This window comes from Dendrobates tinctorius, unplaced genomic scaffold (genome assembly GCF_039654945.1).
Source record: "Dendrobates tinctorius isolate UK_male_01 unplaced genomic scaffold, ASM3965494v1 ptg000003l, whole genome shotgun sequence".
Lineage (NCBI taxonomy): Eukaryota > Metazoa > Chordata > Amphibia > Anura > Dendrobatidae > Dendrobates > Dendrobates tinctorius.
In genome coordinates this window covers 26,058,480-26,075,290 of record NW_027361671.1, presented here as the reverse complement: position 1 = coordinate 26,075,290, position 16,811 = coordinate 26,058,480, and the positions used below count along the sequence as shown (strand labels likewise).

The 16,811-nt window shown below is 39.8% G+C and overlaps 1 protein-coding gene across 6 annotated transcripts in view; it reads left to right on the top strand.

Annotated features, from left to right (window-relative positions):
• MCTP1 (multiple C2 and transmembrane domain containing 1) overlaps window positions 1-16,811 on the top strand; it is a 1,234,258-nt gene that overhangs the window by 507,684 nt on the left and 709,763 nt on the right. For 3 of the 6 annotated variants that reach the window (XM_073589912.1, XM_073590296.1, XM_073590212.1), the window contains exons 5-7: window positions 4,982-5,093; window positions 10,345-10,374; window positions 15,266-15,304. In XM_073589912.1, the coding sequence (XP_073446013.1) occupies window positions 4,982-5,093; window positions 10,345-10,374; window positions 15,266-15,304 (181 nt within the window). The remainder of the gene's footprint in view (window positions 1-4,981; window positions 5,094-10,344; window positions 10,375-15,265; window positions 15,305-16,811) is intronic. The other 3 variants (XM_073589970.1, XM_073590053.1, XM_073590119.1) reach the window with 3 other exon arrangements.

Below are 16,811 nucleotides of genomic sequence, written 5' to 3'. Positions count from 1 at the left end.
GGAGTTGAAAGTCCGTGTTGCCAAGCGAAAAGCCAAAAACATCACTGCTCTAGAGGAGATCTGCATGGAGGAATGGGCCAACATACCAACAACAGTGTGTGGCAACCTTGTGAAGACTTACAGAAAACGTTTGACCTCTGTCATTGCCAACAAAGGATATATCACAAAGTATTGAGATGAAATTTTGTTTCTGACCAAATACTTATTTTCCACCATAATATGCAAATAAACTGAAAAAAAAACAGACAAGGTGATTTTCTGGATTTTTTTTTCTCAGTTTGTCTCCCATAGTTGAGGTCTACCTATGATGTAAATTACAGACGCCTCTCATCTTTTTAAGTGGTGGAACTTGCACTATTGCTGACTGACTAAATACTTTTTTGCCCCACTATATATATATATATATTTTTTATACTCTTTGGACTTTATACTCCTTGTGATCTCTGTTTTTCAAGCTCTAGTTTGGAGTGTCCTTTGGGGAGCCCTTCATGACTTAATATGGTTGCGGCTCGAGTGGGTGTCCCATTTATCTTTGTACCTTGGTTGGTCTGTTATTATCTTTTTTATGTAAGTGGTGAAAAAATTCCAAAGTTTGCTAAAAAAAGAAAAAATTGCGCTGTCTTCCGAGACCCATAGCATCTCCATTTTTTTGTGATCTCAGGTTGGGTCAGGGCTTATTTTTTGTGAGCCGAGCTGACGTTTTTAATGATATCACATTTGTGCAGATACGTTCTTTTGATCACCCGTTATTGCTTTTTAATGCAATGTCACAGTGACCAAAAAAATGTAATTCTGGCGTTCTGATATCTTTTGCTCGCTACACCGTTTAGAGATCGGGTTAATCCTTTTTTTTTATAGATCGGGCAATTCTGAATGCGGCGATACCAAATATGTGTATGTTTGATTTTTTTATTGTTTTATTTTGAATGGGGCAAAAGGGGGGTGATTTGAACGTTTATTTTTTTTATTTTTTTCATATTTTTAAAAACATTTTTTTTTACTTTTGGCATGCTTCAATAGCCTCCATGGGAGGCTAGAAATTGCCATAGCTCGATTGGCTCTGATACATATAGGCAATGCTCAGATTGCCTATATGTAGCAGAATTACTGCATTGCTATGAGTGCTGACCACAGGGTGGCGCTCATAACAATCCGGCATCAACAACCATAGAGGTCTCCAGGAGACCTCTGGTTGCTATGCCAACGCATCGCTGACCCCCGTTCACGTGACGGGGGTCAGTGATGCACGTATTTCCGGCCTCGCGGTCGGAAGCACTGGTTAAATGCCGGCGTTAAACTAGTCAATAGACACGGGTAGATCGCGATTCCACCTGCGCCTACTGCGGACACATGTCCGCTGTTCAAGACAGCGGACATGCCCCGGCTTTGATGCGGGCTCACCACCGGAGCCCTCATCAAAGCGGGGGAGATGTCCATTGATGGTCTGTGTCCATCATTGGACGTTAAGGGGTTAAAGGCTCTCCATATCACTTGTTCAGCACTTTGCAAAAGACCATAAAAGCTACTGTCATTCATTATATCTCTGATCTGTGGGCCAATAAAATTACCTTCTTTAATCTTTGCATCACTTATTCTCGGAAATTTCTGTCGCAAGTAAGAAAAGGCTTCCAATTCTTTGTTCATTGCTTTGACAAAATTCTTCATAAGCCCAAGTTTATTATGCAAAGGAGGGAGAAATATCTTTGCTGGATCAACGAGAGGATTATGTTTAACATTCTTCTGTCCAGCAACCAGGTTTTCGCAGAGTGGCCAGTCCTTTCTGAAATAGTGCATTTCTCGTGCACGCCTCTCCCACTCCCAAATAAAACAACAATACTTGGTATATCCAAGCTGCTGTCCAAGAAGAAGTGCAATAACTTTTAGATCACCACATGTGTTCGAGTTATAATTTCTATAATTAATGTGGGACAACAGTAACTCCATATTCTCATACGTTTCTTTCATTTGTACAGCATGTCTAATAGGTATAGAAGGATAGATATTTCCATTGTGTAGTAAAACAGCCTTCAGACTTAAAACTTATGAGTCAATGAACAGTCACCATTCCTTCGGGTCATGTTCGCATTCAAGAGCACCAAACAACCCCAAGACATCGTTGCAAAAGGTTAAACTGTCGACATGGTTGAAAAATTGATTAAGGTCTTCTTGATGACAGCGAAAAACAGAAACTCTTCCTGGTAATAAGAGATCCCATTCTTGTAGCCTTGATTCCAATAATTCTTCCTGCCTCTTTGACAATTTCAAATCTCTGACCAAGTCACTCAGATCAGCTTGACTGAACAGATGTGGATTAGATGTAGAAGGCTCAAAGTCTGGGTCTGCAGCAGTTTCAATTTCCACTAACATTGTTAGTTCATCTTTGTCGTCCTCCATTGTCCATGCTTTGGATGGGTTTGGAACACGAAGACTTTCATCGTGTGGCACTGGTTTTATGGTAAAAGGAAGATTAGGATATTCTATTGATTTCTTGCTCTTTGTTGAATATCCTTTTACATTTGTAAGGCATAAGTAGCAATCTGTTACATGATCTCTCTGCTCTCTCCATACCATTGGGACAGCGAACAGCATTGAAGGTCGTGATTCATTCAGCCATGCTATAAGTATGTCAGTATTGTATTTTGACTCTTCCCCTGCCCAGGAGATGTATGCTTCGTACACGGTCAGCCATATGATTCACTGTGCCTGTGCGTAATTTGCATTATAAGTGCTTGCATATGTGTAGATCAGCGATTTGTTATTTGAGTGGAAAATTCAAAATATACTGTTTCAGGAAGTTCATATATGAGTTTTTAGAATTATAGCAGAATGTTATAATGTTTCGTATCATTTCTCAAAAACCTTACGTGACAGGAAAAATCTGAAGTCATTTCTGAAATCAGCATGAAAAAATGAATCAAACACTCAAACTTGTCCGAGGGACAAAACCTTGGTAACACAGTGTAATTATACTCATGCTCTTCAGCTTCACCCTCCCCAAATAGTAAAGCAAATATAAAACACATTTCTGTACTGTCCCTTCATATCTTTGAAATAAAATCACACCTAAACCTTGTTTTTCCAAACTGAATAATGTGCTATATATAGACAAGGAAGCAGGAATTCCTCATGTCTCAGTAAACTGTGTATAGAAGATGTCAAAGTAGCTAATCTCCACATAATAGCTCTGTCAATTGTAAGCACTTCCATCAAAGTTTTTATCCTCTTAACAATATTGCAATCATCATATTATATGGCACAATGTACTTACAATTGCTCATTTTGCCTTTCTTCCCAGCTAATTCTTCTCTTTCCTCTGCTCTATGCAGAAACAGGAAGTGTGACAGCGGTGGGTGGATAGGCTGGATAGGCGTGACTAAGTAACTAACTTGTCTTCACTAGTCCCTCTGATGATGAGTATAAGCTTGGCCATCAGGGTAGTCACTCAGTGCCACTCCAGGGCTGTGCCCGGACCTGCAGGAGCTGACCAACAGGTCAGAGGCACAGAGTAAGAAGACAGAGATTTAGTCAAACAGTCTAAGATCAGGGCAGGCAGCATTAATATGAAGCCAGCATTGGAGAGATCAGACAGAAAGGGTAAACAAGCCGTGTCAGTAACAGGAGAGTCAAACAAGAATGCACCTAGATAGGAAACTGAAGACTAACTTGAACAGAAGTTCACCCCTACACTGACTCCTTTGATGATGGAAGCCAGGAAATATTTTTTAGATATCTCCTTCTCTGGGTCCCTTTTGTCCTTTGTTTTGACATGCTGTCCCACACTCCATTTCTTTTCATAGGACATAGAGAGAGAAGAGTCAGATATTTGGCATATGCACTCTTTTTTAAAGGAGATTCTACCAGTTAGACCTGTCTAAAATGGATGCACACTAGTTATGAGCGAGCGTGCTTGGATAAGGTGTTAACCAAGCATGCTCATGTGCTAATAGAGTGTCTTCAGCGTGCTCTAATACTATGTTCGAGTCCCCGCAGCTGCATGTCTCCTGGCTTTTCAACAGCTGCAACAACAAGCAGGGATTGCCTGTTTGTTAGGCAGTCGCTGCATGTGTTCCTGCTGTCCAACAGAAACAAGACTTGCAGCCACGGAGACTCAAACATAGTATTAGAGCACGCCAAAGATACTCTATTGGCACACGAGCATGCTCGGATAACACCTTATCCGAGCACACTTGCTCATCTAGCGCACACCAGTCAGACAACGGAGCCAATTAATCAAGGCTAGTGTAGTGCAATCTCTCTACACCATTCTTGATAAAGTACACAAAAATGAATTTGACCCCTCTAGTAAATGGCGTGCGTCTCCATGCACTGCGCCAGAAATGCTATTCTTCAAAGGCACTGACGTAGAATTTCTGGCTTAAAAAATGCTAGCAGATTTGCTTAATTTGACAGGCGGCCCCTTTCCTGGCTCTTCCCAGCTATGCCCACTTCGGTGATTCTGATCCAAAGTGGTGTGAACACACCAAAAGCTTTGATGAATTGACCCCCACGGGTTGGTTTTCCAATAGGGGGTCACTGTAGTTAGACGATAGTGTATTTGTAAATTGGTCACCAAAAATCATCTATATACACAATAAAATTAATGAAGAAACTACTCCTATGATAATGTAAGCATGTGTCAACTGAATATCGCTGATGTAGTTGCTGACAAAGTTGTTGCTGGCTAAATATATATTTGTACGTATCCGGTTTCTATGCAGTATTCCTATCAATTATATGATACAGCTTGATATGTGTCAAGGTAAATTATGTTGGTTTATGTCGCGGTGCTTCGGCTTGACATGCCGTGCACAAAATAAGAAAAATATATTTATGTCAAAATAGAATTCATCTGCGCATTAAGATATAATATAAGGTATAGAGCTTTACTTTTCATTACACATCTACCATTGTAGTAAACATTACACGTGTATAAGTCATTACTGACAATCTTCATATTAATCTCTTTACTTTAAATCTGCAGCTCAAAAGATGTTGCATTAAATTTAAAGGATCCACAGCATCCTGAGCATGTCTTGGGAACAATATATTTATCTGTCGTTCTGTCTCAAAAGGACAAAATCTGCTTGGAAACGGTGAGTCACTTTATAAGAGGAATTATTAGTAGCAGATAATAGACGTTCATACCTTCACCAATAATTCTGCGGATGTATGAGCATGGGCGTCACATGTTCTGATATTCAATAAATGTCAATTTCACAATTACAGAGAGAGAGTGAATACATACTGTACATGCATGTGCAGCTTGTATGTCTTCCGGTTTTTCATCTGATCTGGAGCGAATCTAGAGAAGCTGCTACGACAGCGCTTTACAGACATTATCATCACTGTCCCCATTGGGGCTCACAATCTAAATTTCTTATCTGTATGTCTTTGTAGTGTGGGCCAGGGGGACACCCACGCAGATATTGGGAGTACACAAACTCCTTGCAGATGCTGTCCTTAGGACCCCAGTCTTGCAAAGCATTAGTGCTAACCACCGATCCACTGTGCCGCTGGTCTTTTAACTGTAACTGAGATACAGTGGCATGTAAACGTTTGGGCATCCCCCGGTCAAAATTACTGTTATTGTGAACAGTTAAGCAAGTTGAAGATGAAAAGATCTGTAAAAGGACTAAAGTTTTAGATGACACATTTCCTTTATATTGAAGGCAAAAAATATATATTTTCATCTTTTACATTTTAAAAATTGCTAAAAGGAAAATGGTCCAATGCAAAAGTTTGGTCACCCTGCATGGTTAGTACCTAGTAGGACCCCCGTTTCGAAAGTATCACTTTTTTTTTTTTTTAAATGCTTTCGGTAGCCAGACAAGAGTCTTTCAATTTTTGTTTGTTTGAGGGATTTTCATCCATTTGTCCATGGAAAATTCTTACAGTTCTGTGAGATTCCTGCGTCGTCTTCTTGCACCTTCTATTTTGAGGTCTAGCCACAGCTGTTCAATGATGTTCAGATCAGGGGACTGCGAGGGTCACTGTGAAACCTTCAGCTTCTGCCTTTTGAGGTATTCTATTGTTGGTTTTGACTTGTGTTTAGGATCATTATCCATTTGTAGAAGCCATCCTCTTTTCAACCTCAGCACTTTTACAGATGGTCCTAGGTTTGCATCAAGAATTTTTTTAAATTTTATTTAAACCATTCTTTCTTCTATCTGTGAAATGTTCCCCATGTCATTGGCTGCAACACAACCCCAAAGCATGATTGATGCACCCCATGCCCTTTTTTCTCCACACACACCTCTGATCATTGTGACCAAAGAGTTCTAATTTAACCTCATCGGTCCACACGGCTTGTTTCCAAAATGCATCATTCTAGTTTAGATGTTCTTTTGCATACATCTGATGATGAATTTTATGGTGAAGACGCAGGAGAGGTTTTCTTCTGATCACTCTTCCACAAAGGACATATTTGCGCAGGTGTCTCTGAACAGTAGAACAATCTACCACAAGTCCAGAGTCTGCTAAACTGCTCTGAAGGTCTTTTGCAGTCAAGTGGGGGTTATGACTAGAGTTGAGCGACTTTGGTCGGATCGGGTTTCATGAAACAAAATTTGTTTCAGATGAAACTGGTCCGACTAGGGCAAAAAAAGTCGGAGTTTCGTCCGAAACCCGACCCCAATGCAAGTCAATGGGAAATAAAAGTCGGCATTGAGCGGATGACATTCATCCTCTCAATGCCGACTTTTATTCCCCATTGATTTGCATTGGGGTTGGGTTTTGGACGAAACTCCGACTTTTTTTGCCCTAGTCGGACCAGTTTCATCTCAAACAAATTTTGTTTCATGAAACCTGATCCGACCAAAGTCGCTCAACTCTAGTTATGACTTTCCTCTTTAGCAATCCTACAAGCAGGTCTCATTGAAATTTAGCTTGTTCATCCAGACCTTATCTTTACCTCCACTGTTCTTGTTAACTGCCATTTTTTTACTTACATTTCGGAAAGGGCAACTTGAAAACAATTTGCTATCTTCTTACAGCCTTCTCCTGCTTTGTGGAACACCATCATTTTCATTTTCATAGTGCTAGGCAGCTGCTTAGAAGAACCCATGGCTGCTGTTTTTGTGCACAAGGATAGCGGAAGCTGCCTTTTTATAAAGCTGGGAATTTTACATCACTTGGCCTTTCCTAATGATGATAGTGAGCAAGGCATATGTGATTGTCAACGTGTGACTGGACACACCGCCTCCAGCAGGACGAATTTCTCTGGCACACGTGACCCTGGATGCACCGCCTCCAGCAGGGTGAATTTAAATAATAAAGGGAAACACCAGGGAAACTGATACAATGGAGGGCCCTGCAATAGGGAACGGGGACGTGGAGACCTCCTGCACTCCCCTGAGTCAGGGTCTCTACACTCCTAACAGTCCCTATGCCGGTTTCGCACCGGGCACCGATCAGGAACCTAAAAACCCTAGCTCGCCCTGCACCTAGCCCTTTCTAGTGAAATGGACGGTGCAGAAACTAATCCCACCACTGCACTGAAACACACAAATGGAAAGTTACAAAACAGGGGTCACCACTTAGCTTTGCTCTGTTGCTCTTGCTCCCAGCAACAGAGTCCACCACCAGAATTCAGCTTCCACCTGAAGCTACTACACCAGAGCTCTGCCTGAGCTGCCAGGAACTCCTCTCTCTGTAGTTCCTTCCTCCACCAGACTTGGTTGGAAATGTGCAATATCACCAACAGTGAGTGAGAGAACAAGACACACCTATATAGTTAAACCAGAGCAATCACACCTGTTAGTGATAATCACGTGCACTAAACTAAAGTAACCAGAGTGCAATGAGCCTATCGGTCACCGGGGGCAAAACTAGAACTGAAATCACCACAGTGCAATGACCCTAATGGCCACCGGGGGCAAAACTACCTTAAAGTCAAAGGCTTGAAGGAAAAAAAAGGTTACTAGTGCATTTATCTGTCATAATCCAACCTGGATCATGACAGCATAACCTTAGTAGGCTAATTAAGGTCTGAAACCTGGATGAAAGTTGTCTGAGCACACAAATCTCAAAGGGTGCCCAAACCTTTGCATCAGCCCATTTTTCTTGTTGTAATTTTTAAAGTGTAAAATTTACAATTTTTATTTTATCTAAAATACAAACAAAATGTGTCATCTTTAACTTTAGGCCTTTTAGAGATCATTTCGTCTTCAACTTGCTTATCTCTACACAATAACAGTAATTTTGACCAGGGGTGCCTAAACTTTTACATGCCACTGTAACTCTGTGGCTTGATCTCTAAGGCAGGAAGATATTCTGAATGATATTTTTTGTGATATCCACAAAGGGAAGTGTTTGTCATTGGGTGCTAATGGGTGATCTATGTTAACTGGGTGGAGCAGGAATTGACATAAACATGCTAGTAACCTTCTGTAAAAATAGACTGTTGGCCTTCTCCTACAATCATAGCCGAATCTTACAAGTAATGAAGGATAACCGGCACTAGACAACAATCACATACCTCCATGTGAGCACAGCATTCAGCTTGCGGACAGATTGCTCCTTACTCCGAAGACTCACCTGTGCATCTACACCCTGACAGATGAGGTCATTCAGATATGCAAATAAATGAAGGGTGGCTCTCCATGGTCTGTGATCGGTAGAAAAGTCCTTTATTAGTTGTACAAAGGAGACAGGTACGGACCCATTGAAGCGCAGTGTTTACACAAAATGGCCGTCGTCCACACGGTGACCCGGGCTACCCATCTCCATGTCTCCTTTGTGCAATTAATGAACAAGTTTTTTACTCATCACAGATGAAGACGTGCCACCCTTCATCCTTTTATCTTTGTAGCTGTATCTTATATTGTCTCATATTTAAAGCAACAAAAATATGTTTTACTGTTATCTTTATAAAAAAATAATTAATGTAATGTTATTGACAATATCCATGATGGTTTAGAGCAGTTAGTGGTTTAATGATATTATCTCTGGTGGCTAGGGGTTGTTACAGGGTGGAGATGACATCACTTGTGGTCTATGGCTGAGAAAGGCTTAATAATAAATTCCATCGTAGCTTTGGGTGGTGATATGGGTAAAAGCACCACTCCAGCATTTTTTTTATTGCTGCACTGGAGTGGTGCCACTAATGTAAGTTCCCTGCCCTAACCTAGTCTTACACTTGATATTTCCCAGCCACCGTCTTCTTCTATTATCTATTATTGGCAATGTTCAGTCTTCTGCAGGTTGTGACCTGCTGGATTTGTCCTGTGTTTGCTGAAATGAATCGGAAATTACAACTCAATGCAAATCTGTGAGAAGAATCAGAATGAGGCCAGAACGTGACTCTCATAGGCTTTTATTGAGAGCTTGTGACCGTTATCTCTGACTTCCGATCAATCAGAAGTTGCGGTCATGAGATGGTGGTGTGGGATCGGAGCAGTGCAGAATAAGACTAGGGGCAATGGACTTAGGTTAGTAGCACCACTCCAGCGCTGAAATAAAAAAAACAACTCTGGAGTGGTGCTTTAAAGATAACAGGTAGAGAAGAGACAATGCCCTCTCGGCAGAGTGGTCTCCTACCTGCTCTGGGTCTCTGTTCAGCTAAATAGTGTATATGCCCACCCATGCTTTGGAGGCATAGATGGACAGCACTTACAACATGTAGACATCTGTTGAAGGAGCTGATTGGGGCATCTGAAGATGAGACTCTTCAGGAGACAACTTTCTAATAAATGTTGAGTCTATAAAAATGGTGCATTAGAATGGGTTCACATCGCGCATTTGGCACACGTAAGTGGCTCCATTGGGGCTTTTACCTGAAGCCCTGAAAAATGGATGTCCACTGACAGGACCATTGCCTTTATTGAAGATGAAGTCCCTTTGTGCTCTCTCTGATATCATATTCAACAACATCCGCTTTTTTTCAAGTGGGCACAAAAATGCAGTCGACCATATCCTTGTGAAAATGGCGCATATTGCTGAAAATTAGACCAGACAAACCACAAAGTACCGTAACTGTCTGCTTCATTAAACTGAAAGTTTAGGCTTTCCTAGGGGTGAAGGGAGAATGTTGTGGAATGTTGGAGGATACTGTCATATATTTAGAAACAAGTTGCATAGCTTTGTTAGTTGTCATGGTGCACATTGTGGCCATGGCTTATTAGCATGCTTCAGACACCAATGTTCACATGTCTAAGAGCAACTGATATAAAAACACTACAATATACAGTATATTGGCATATGTGATGGATTCCCGCTGTGGGTGGCATGACTCTTGTCTTACAGGAAGATATTGAACTTGTTTGATAAATCACAACCTAGATCTTAAGCTAACATGCTACCATTTGTTCATGACGTCCATAATACTAAATTAACCGTTTTTCACAGCCTTTATCAATGCTCAAGTCATCTGAGCCGGTAAGCAGCGTGTAACCTGTAAAGCCTATAGGCATTCTCGCTGTTGCCAAGTTACAATCCATTAATGCATGATTATGTTTGTTTTCATTGTGAAATTCATTGCATGAAATTATTGTACTAATGCATGTTTTGTCGTATGTGAAAATTTACTTTGGTGACCAGTTTTGAAGGCTTCTAGCAGTTTGGAAATAAGATGGCCCCTTGCCAAGTCATCTGGGGATGGGACGGATATTATATTTCTGCTAAAGGGGCTCTATTACTTAGACATCCCACTTTTAAAGGGGTCCATCTTCTCTAATCTCTGCATATCAGCTATTTTCCTCATACATTGCTCCTAAGGGACAGCTGCGCAGTAATTATCATTATCTGAAATCCATTCAGATTTTTGGCTGTGTATGTAATGTATGGAGGGGTCAGGGGTTACGTTCTGGCTCAGTGAGTGGTCCTGATTCCTGAGCAGAGAACCTCCCTATAAAATGTGCATATACATGTGTCCTTCCTTACCCTTCTTTATGGCTTGAGATATCCTGAGGTGAGTGGAGCAAATTGTCCAGCTTTGAAAAAAAATATATTTTATACAACCCTGTTGGGCCTCTTGAGCATTTCAAGGTCATCTTGCCAAACTCATCTGGGAATATCCTGAGCCAATAATTTCTTCAGAAGACAACCTCTTTACATCTTTGTAAATTACAGCATTAAGATCTTCAAAAAAAGCACTGCATCTGACAGAAAGTAGAAACTTAAGCTTTGGACATGTAACGTTAAAAGGATTGTCCAAGAATTTTATATTAATGACCTATCTGCAGGATAAGCCATAAATATCTGTATGACAACAAGAACAATGCCGATAAACAATTTCCGGTGCCATTGGATGTGCTCTGTTGTGGAGTGGAACTGTACAGCTCCGTAACTGCACAGTGGCCACAGCTGGGTACTGCACAGCCACTACTTATTGATTGGTATATACAGTTGACAGAGCTGTACATCTCTACAATTGGGCACATGTGACTGCAACCGAAACTGGTAACAGCTGATCAGCAGTGGTGCCGGATGTCACACCTCCACTGATCAGTTATTATTGACCGATCCTAAGGATAAGCCATCAATATAAACATCCCACAACAACCCCTCACATCTCAGCATAGCAGAATTTAAAAGAATGGGCTTCACATTTATTCTGGAAGGCATACTATGATACTTGTCGTTAAGATGTGGTTCCTATGTTTTATAGGTATAGAAGAATACACTTTGTTCAAAATGCAAAATATTTGTTGTGCCCTGTCTATACTTTATAACGAGGAATTAGTAACATTGGCTTTAATAATTGACAAATTCACCCAAATTGCAAAAAAGAAGACTTTTTTTTAAAGTCATAATAAGCCTGGAGGTACATAGTGACTCGTGTCGCAATTCTTAGACAAGTCACACAGCCAAAATCATTTGTGTAACTCGCTGTTACATGACTATCTTTTTGAGTTTTCTGTAAAACAAACCCAGCTAAATAGAAGACCAGTCAAATGCAAATTGTAGTCATAGGCATACATTGGATGGGAGAGAATTGTTGGTCCAAGTACCAACTTACCCACCATTCTATAGAAATCCAAGGCAAGAAAACCCCTAAACAATATTGGGCTTATATTGCCTATATTTTTTTGTTGTAGTGAAAGTTTATTTCCAATTCGAGTTTTCATAAATATTCATAGCATAGAGATAGAAAAATGTTGTAGTTGATGAAAAAAAGTTCAATTTTTATTTATAGTTATTTCTTTCATCTAGAAGAATAGGATGGTCAGAGTACAATAAGGTGATTGGAAATCCCACCTCTATGCAAGAAGAAAGAAGATGTTTTTGACGAGCTGAACAAATGTCTTGTTTGAATAGGGAGGTTACTTTGTATAGCTGAGGATTTATCCTTGACATAAGCTGCAGTATCTTTACTTAGAAAGGGCATTACAATGTAGGCTTCTAACTAGATAAAAGATAGAAAAAACGGAGCTATTTGAAGCAATAGCAAATATAAGTCTAGAGTGGAAACGTCTTTATTTTCCGAAGATTTCTATAAGCAAGCTGTTTTATTGTAGCCTTTACAATAACCTTAGTTAACACATTGATAACAGAGATTTTAAGCTTTTGACACCTCCAGTGCCAATGCATGGATCAATGTTCTGTTGTGTTGTACACTTGTGTAGTGCAGTTGTATTTGCTGAATGAGTCAAGCATTGTGATGTAGTTGCTTTCTGTGTACATTCATGCATGACTATTCTCCCCATTCGGTCAGAGGGTTTCGCCAAGTACTGGTCTATTCAGGGTAACTGTGGTTTGCTGCATTTTTTATGTAGTATTTGTATATGTCAAACACAGTAGAAGATACTACAGTTTTGTCAACCAATTTTGATTGACACATCGCAACCAGCTTTGTTCAGAAATTAAGTTCATAGTCTATTTTTACATAGAGCGGGTTACTGGAAAATTTATTCCATACAATTTTCTGTTTGGAAAAGTTAATTCAACAAATCCTGATACTAAAAATTTACTAAAAAAAAAGTAATTCTGTGTAGCTCATAAAGAAGTGGATTATGTCACTGGGTTGAACCATCATTTGTATCTTTATATGAAATTTCAGTATTGTTAAAAGGTTTTATATTAGTTATTCATTTGTTTTTCCATTAGTTATGCAAAAGTTAAAAAAGGGAAAAAATATTAATCTTAAAATTAAATTGAAAAAATTGAAATAATATTTTAGAAAGACGAGTAGCATGCATTGAATATATCATTAATCTATTATCTGAAACGAGAAAAGAAATGATACTGTGGCAGGAAAGTTGTTTTGTTTTAACTCTTTTTTTAAGTTAGTATGACAGTTTTCTTTCTCTTCAGAATGTGCATATTGTAAATTCAGACTGAAGACAGCAAAACCACAAGAGAACATATAGAAACAATAAGTAAAGAAATACATATGAAACAAATCTGAATATGTGTTAAATAGCGATGAGTGAACGTACTGGGATAGCGTGTTATCCGAGCATGCTCGGGTGTTATCTGAGTATCTTGGGCATGCTTGGATAATATAGTCGAGTCCCAGCGGCTGCCGTAGACAGGCGCAGCACATGCAGGGATTTCCTGTTTGTTGGCAATCCCCGCATGTGCTGCGCCTGTCTTCCACCGCAAAACATGTAGCCGCTGGGACTCGACTATAATATCGGCGTATGCCCAAGATACTCGGATAACACTCGAGCATGCTCGGATAACATGTTATCCAAGCACTGTAACTCATCACTAGTGTAAAACCTTGGATTGCTCAAACTTTTACTGTGTTGATAGCTTTACATTCCCTTTCCATTCTCTCGAGTAGCTTCATCAGAAAGTCACCTGCTATGGCTTCCAGCGAACAGGTATGTCTCACTTGTTGAATCATCTGCCTTCAAAAAGTGTTTGCGATCATCAGGTATGTTTTGAACAGGCAGTGTTGGTATACAGTCCTACAAAGTGTTATATCCTATTCCACAACAGTTCTAAGCCAGAATATGGCAAGAACCAGTCAACTGAGTGAAGAAAAACGACAGTCCATCATTACTTTAGGTCTGTCAATCAGGAAATTGCTTTGAAGGTAACCTCAATTACAGTCATGAAAACCATCAATCGCTATAAAGAAATTGGCTCTTATGAGGACTGCCCCAGGAAGGGAAAACCAAAAATCACCTCTTCTGCAGAGGATAAGTTTATCAGAGTCACCAGTCTCAGAAACTGGAAATTAACAGCACCTCATATAACAGGCCTCATAAATGATACACAGACATCAGACACAACTCAACATCAGTCTGCAGGAAACTGCAAGAAGAAGACTTTTATAGTCGAATTGCTGCAAAGAAGCCACTGCTGAAGACTGCGAAGAAGAAGAAGAAGAGACACACAATGACTGTATATCAGATTAGTGCAAATCTGTACTGTGGTCTGTTGAGTTACAGTTTGAGATTTTGGTCCTGTGTTTGTGAGTTGTTTAAAAGGTATGCAAATGGTTTCTACATGTGTGGTGCCCACGCTAAAGCGTGGAGGGTGAGTTATAATAGGGTGGTGGTAATTTGCTGGGAACACTGTTAGTGATTTATTCCAAATTCAAGGCACACTTACCCAGAATGGCTACCACAGCATTCTGCAAGAACCTGCCACAACCTCTGTTTGCACTTGGTGGAACAAACATCCAAAACACATCTGCAGACTATTTAAGAGTTATGTCACCAAGAAGAAAAGGGATAGAATCATGTGTCAGATGACATAGCCTTCACAAACACCTAAGCTCCACCCAATTCAGTGGGTTTGCAGTGAGTTGAACATAGAGTGAAGGAAAAGCAGATAACAAATGCACAGCACATCTGGGAACTCCTTTAAAACTGCTGGAAAGTCAATACGTGAAAGCTGATGAAGTGTCTTTAGAGATTTTCAAAGGTGTGTAAGGCTATAATCACAGTGAAAGGGTGGAACTCTCAGGTATCTAAGATTCAGCAGGTGTTTTGGTTTGTTTCACATATATTTCTTTATTCCTTGTTTCCATATGTGTCCTTTTGTGATTTTGCTGCCTTCAGTCTGAATCTGCAATGTGCACATTCCAATAAGAACAAGGAAAACAATTGCATGAGCAGGTGTGTCCAAACCTCTGACTGGTACTGTACATGTTACTTTAAAAACCTTTGTTGAATAGTATAATATGCTGCAGGTTTTACACATATCATTCAGAGGACCATTTTGGCCTTTTCACTCACAGTAATCAGAATTCATTGCATTTTTACTGCCCTGAATACTTTATACTGATTAGACCTTAACAAGGAATGAAGATCCCTCTGGCCGTTGTGGTGTTCATTGGAAAAATCATTACTACAATATATTTTGTTTGCAGAACATGGTAATAAAGAAGAATTGGAAAAGATCAAGTAAGGTAAATTGTGGTAGTTGAGTAGTTAATTTCAACACTGCAATTAGATAGTTTACACACACAGCTTATACAAGTCATTTTTGTTTGTCTCTATGTACATTCTTACTATTCTCAACATCTTCTGTGAGACATTCAATAAAAAGATTCAGCATTACATATGAAGTCAGAGAAATCTTCCAGTCATCATGTTGTACATTGCTAACATCCCTGGTAAACCACTAGGATTTCACTGACAAAAGGACCTGGAAAAGTTGTGTTAGGCTTCTTTCAAACATCAGCATTTCATCAGTATTTTGGTGCCAAAACCGGGAGTGTCTCCAAAACACAGAACAGATTCAATCTTTCAATTATAGTTTTTCTCTAAGGCCGGGATCACACATGCGAGAAACTCGGACGAGTCTCGCATCTTAATACCCGGCACTGCCGCTGACACTCGAAAGCGGAGCGTGCAGTTGCATAGAAATACATACTCGTCCGAGTTCATACATGTCCATGTACATACACACCTACTCGTCCGAGTTTCTCACATGTGTGATCCCGACCTAAAAGTTCCACTCCCCGTTTTGGCACAGAAACACTGATGGGGGATACAAAGTACAGGTGTGTATTTACAATGATGGTCCAGCCATCTTGAGGGACCATACATATGCACTCATACATATGCACACAAACATACAGTACATACACACATACATATGCACACATACATTTACACTCATACATACACACATACACAAAAACATACACACATACAATAGATGCATATACACTCATATACACATACATATACACACATACATATGCACTCATACATATACACACATACTGTAGGTATACACACATACACTCATACATATACACACATACTGTAGGTATACACACATACACTCATACATATACACACATATACATGCATATACACATACATAAACTCATACATACACACATACAAATACATACATACATATACACACACACACACATTCACACAATTATCACTTTTTTACTCGTTGCTCTGTTTGATGTTTCTCTATACCTTTCCCTCCTTGTTTGTATTATGATGGCACCCCACCACAACATTTTTTGTCTTGCAATTTTTTGCCTGAGAAACCTCTACTGAGCACACAGTGGATTCATGTTTTAGAATAGAGACATTTGTGTCATGAATATAACAGCTGCTTGAAGCTGTAACATAGAAAATATCCTGTAGGAAAAAAATAACAAGCATTTATCAAGCTTAAATGGAAAAATAAGGAAAGTTCAGAAACATTTTTCATTTGACTGCAATTTTCCTTTAAAGGGATTGTCCACTAACCAGACAACCCATTTTTAAAATATGTACTCTCACTTGTAGAATAAAAATAACAGGTACACCCCCCTGCATCCATGCCATTCCAGCAATGTTAGTGCCAGTCCTCCCGTGGCTAATGTCACAGTTTTATGCCACATGAGCCCTACAGACAATCAGCAGCATATATTGGGCTGCTATGCTTTTACTTCCCTCATATGA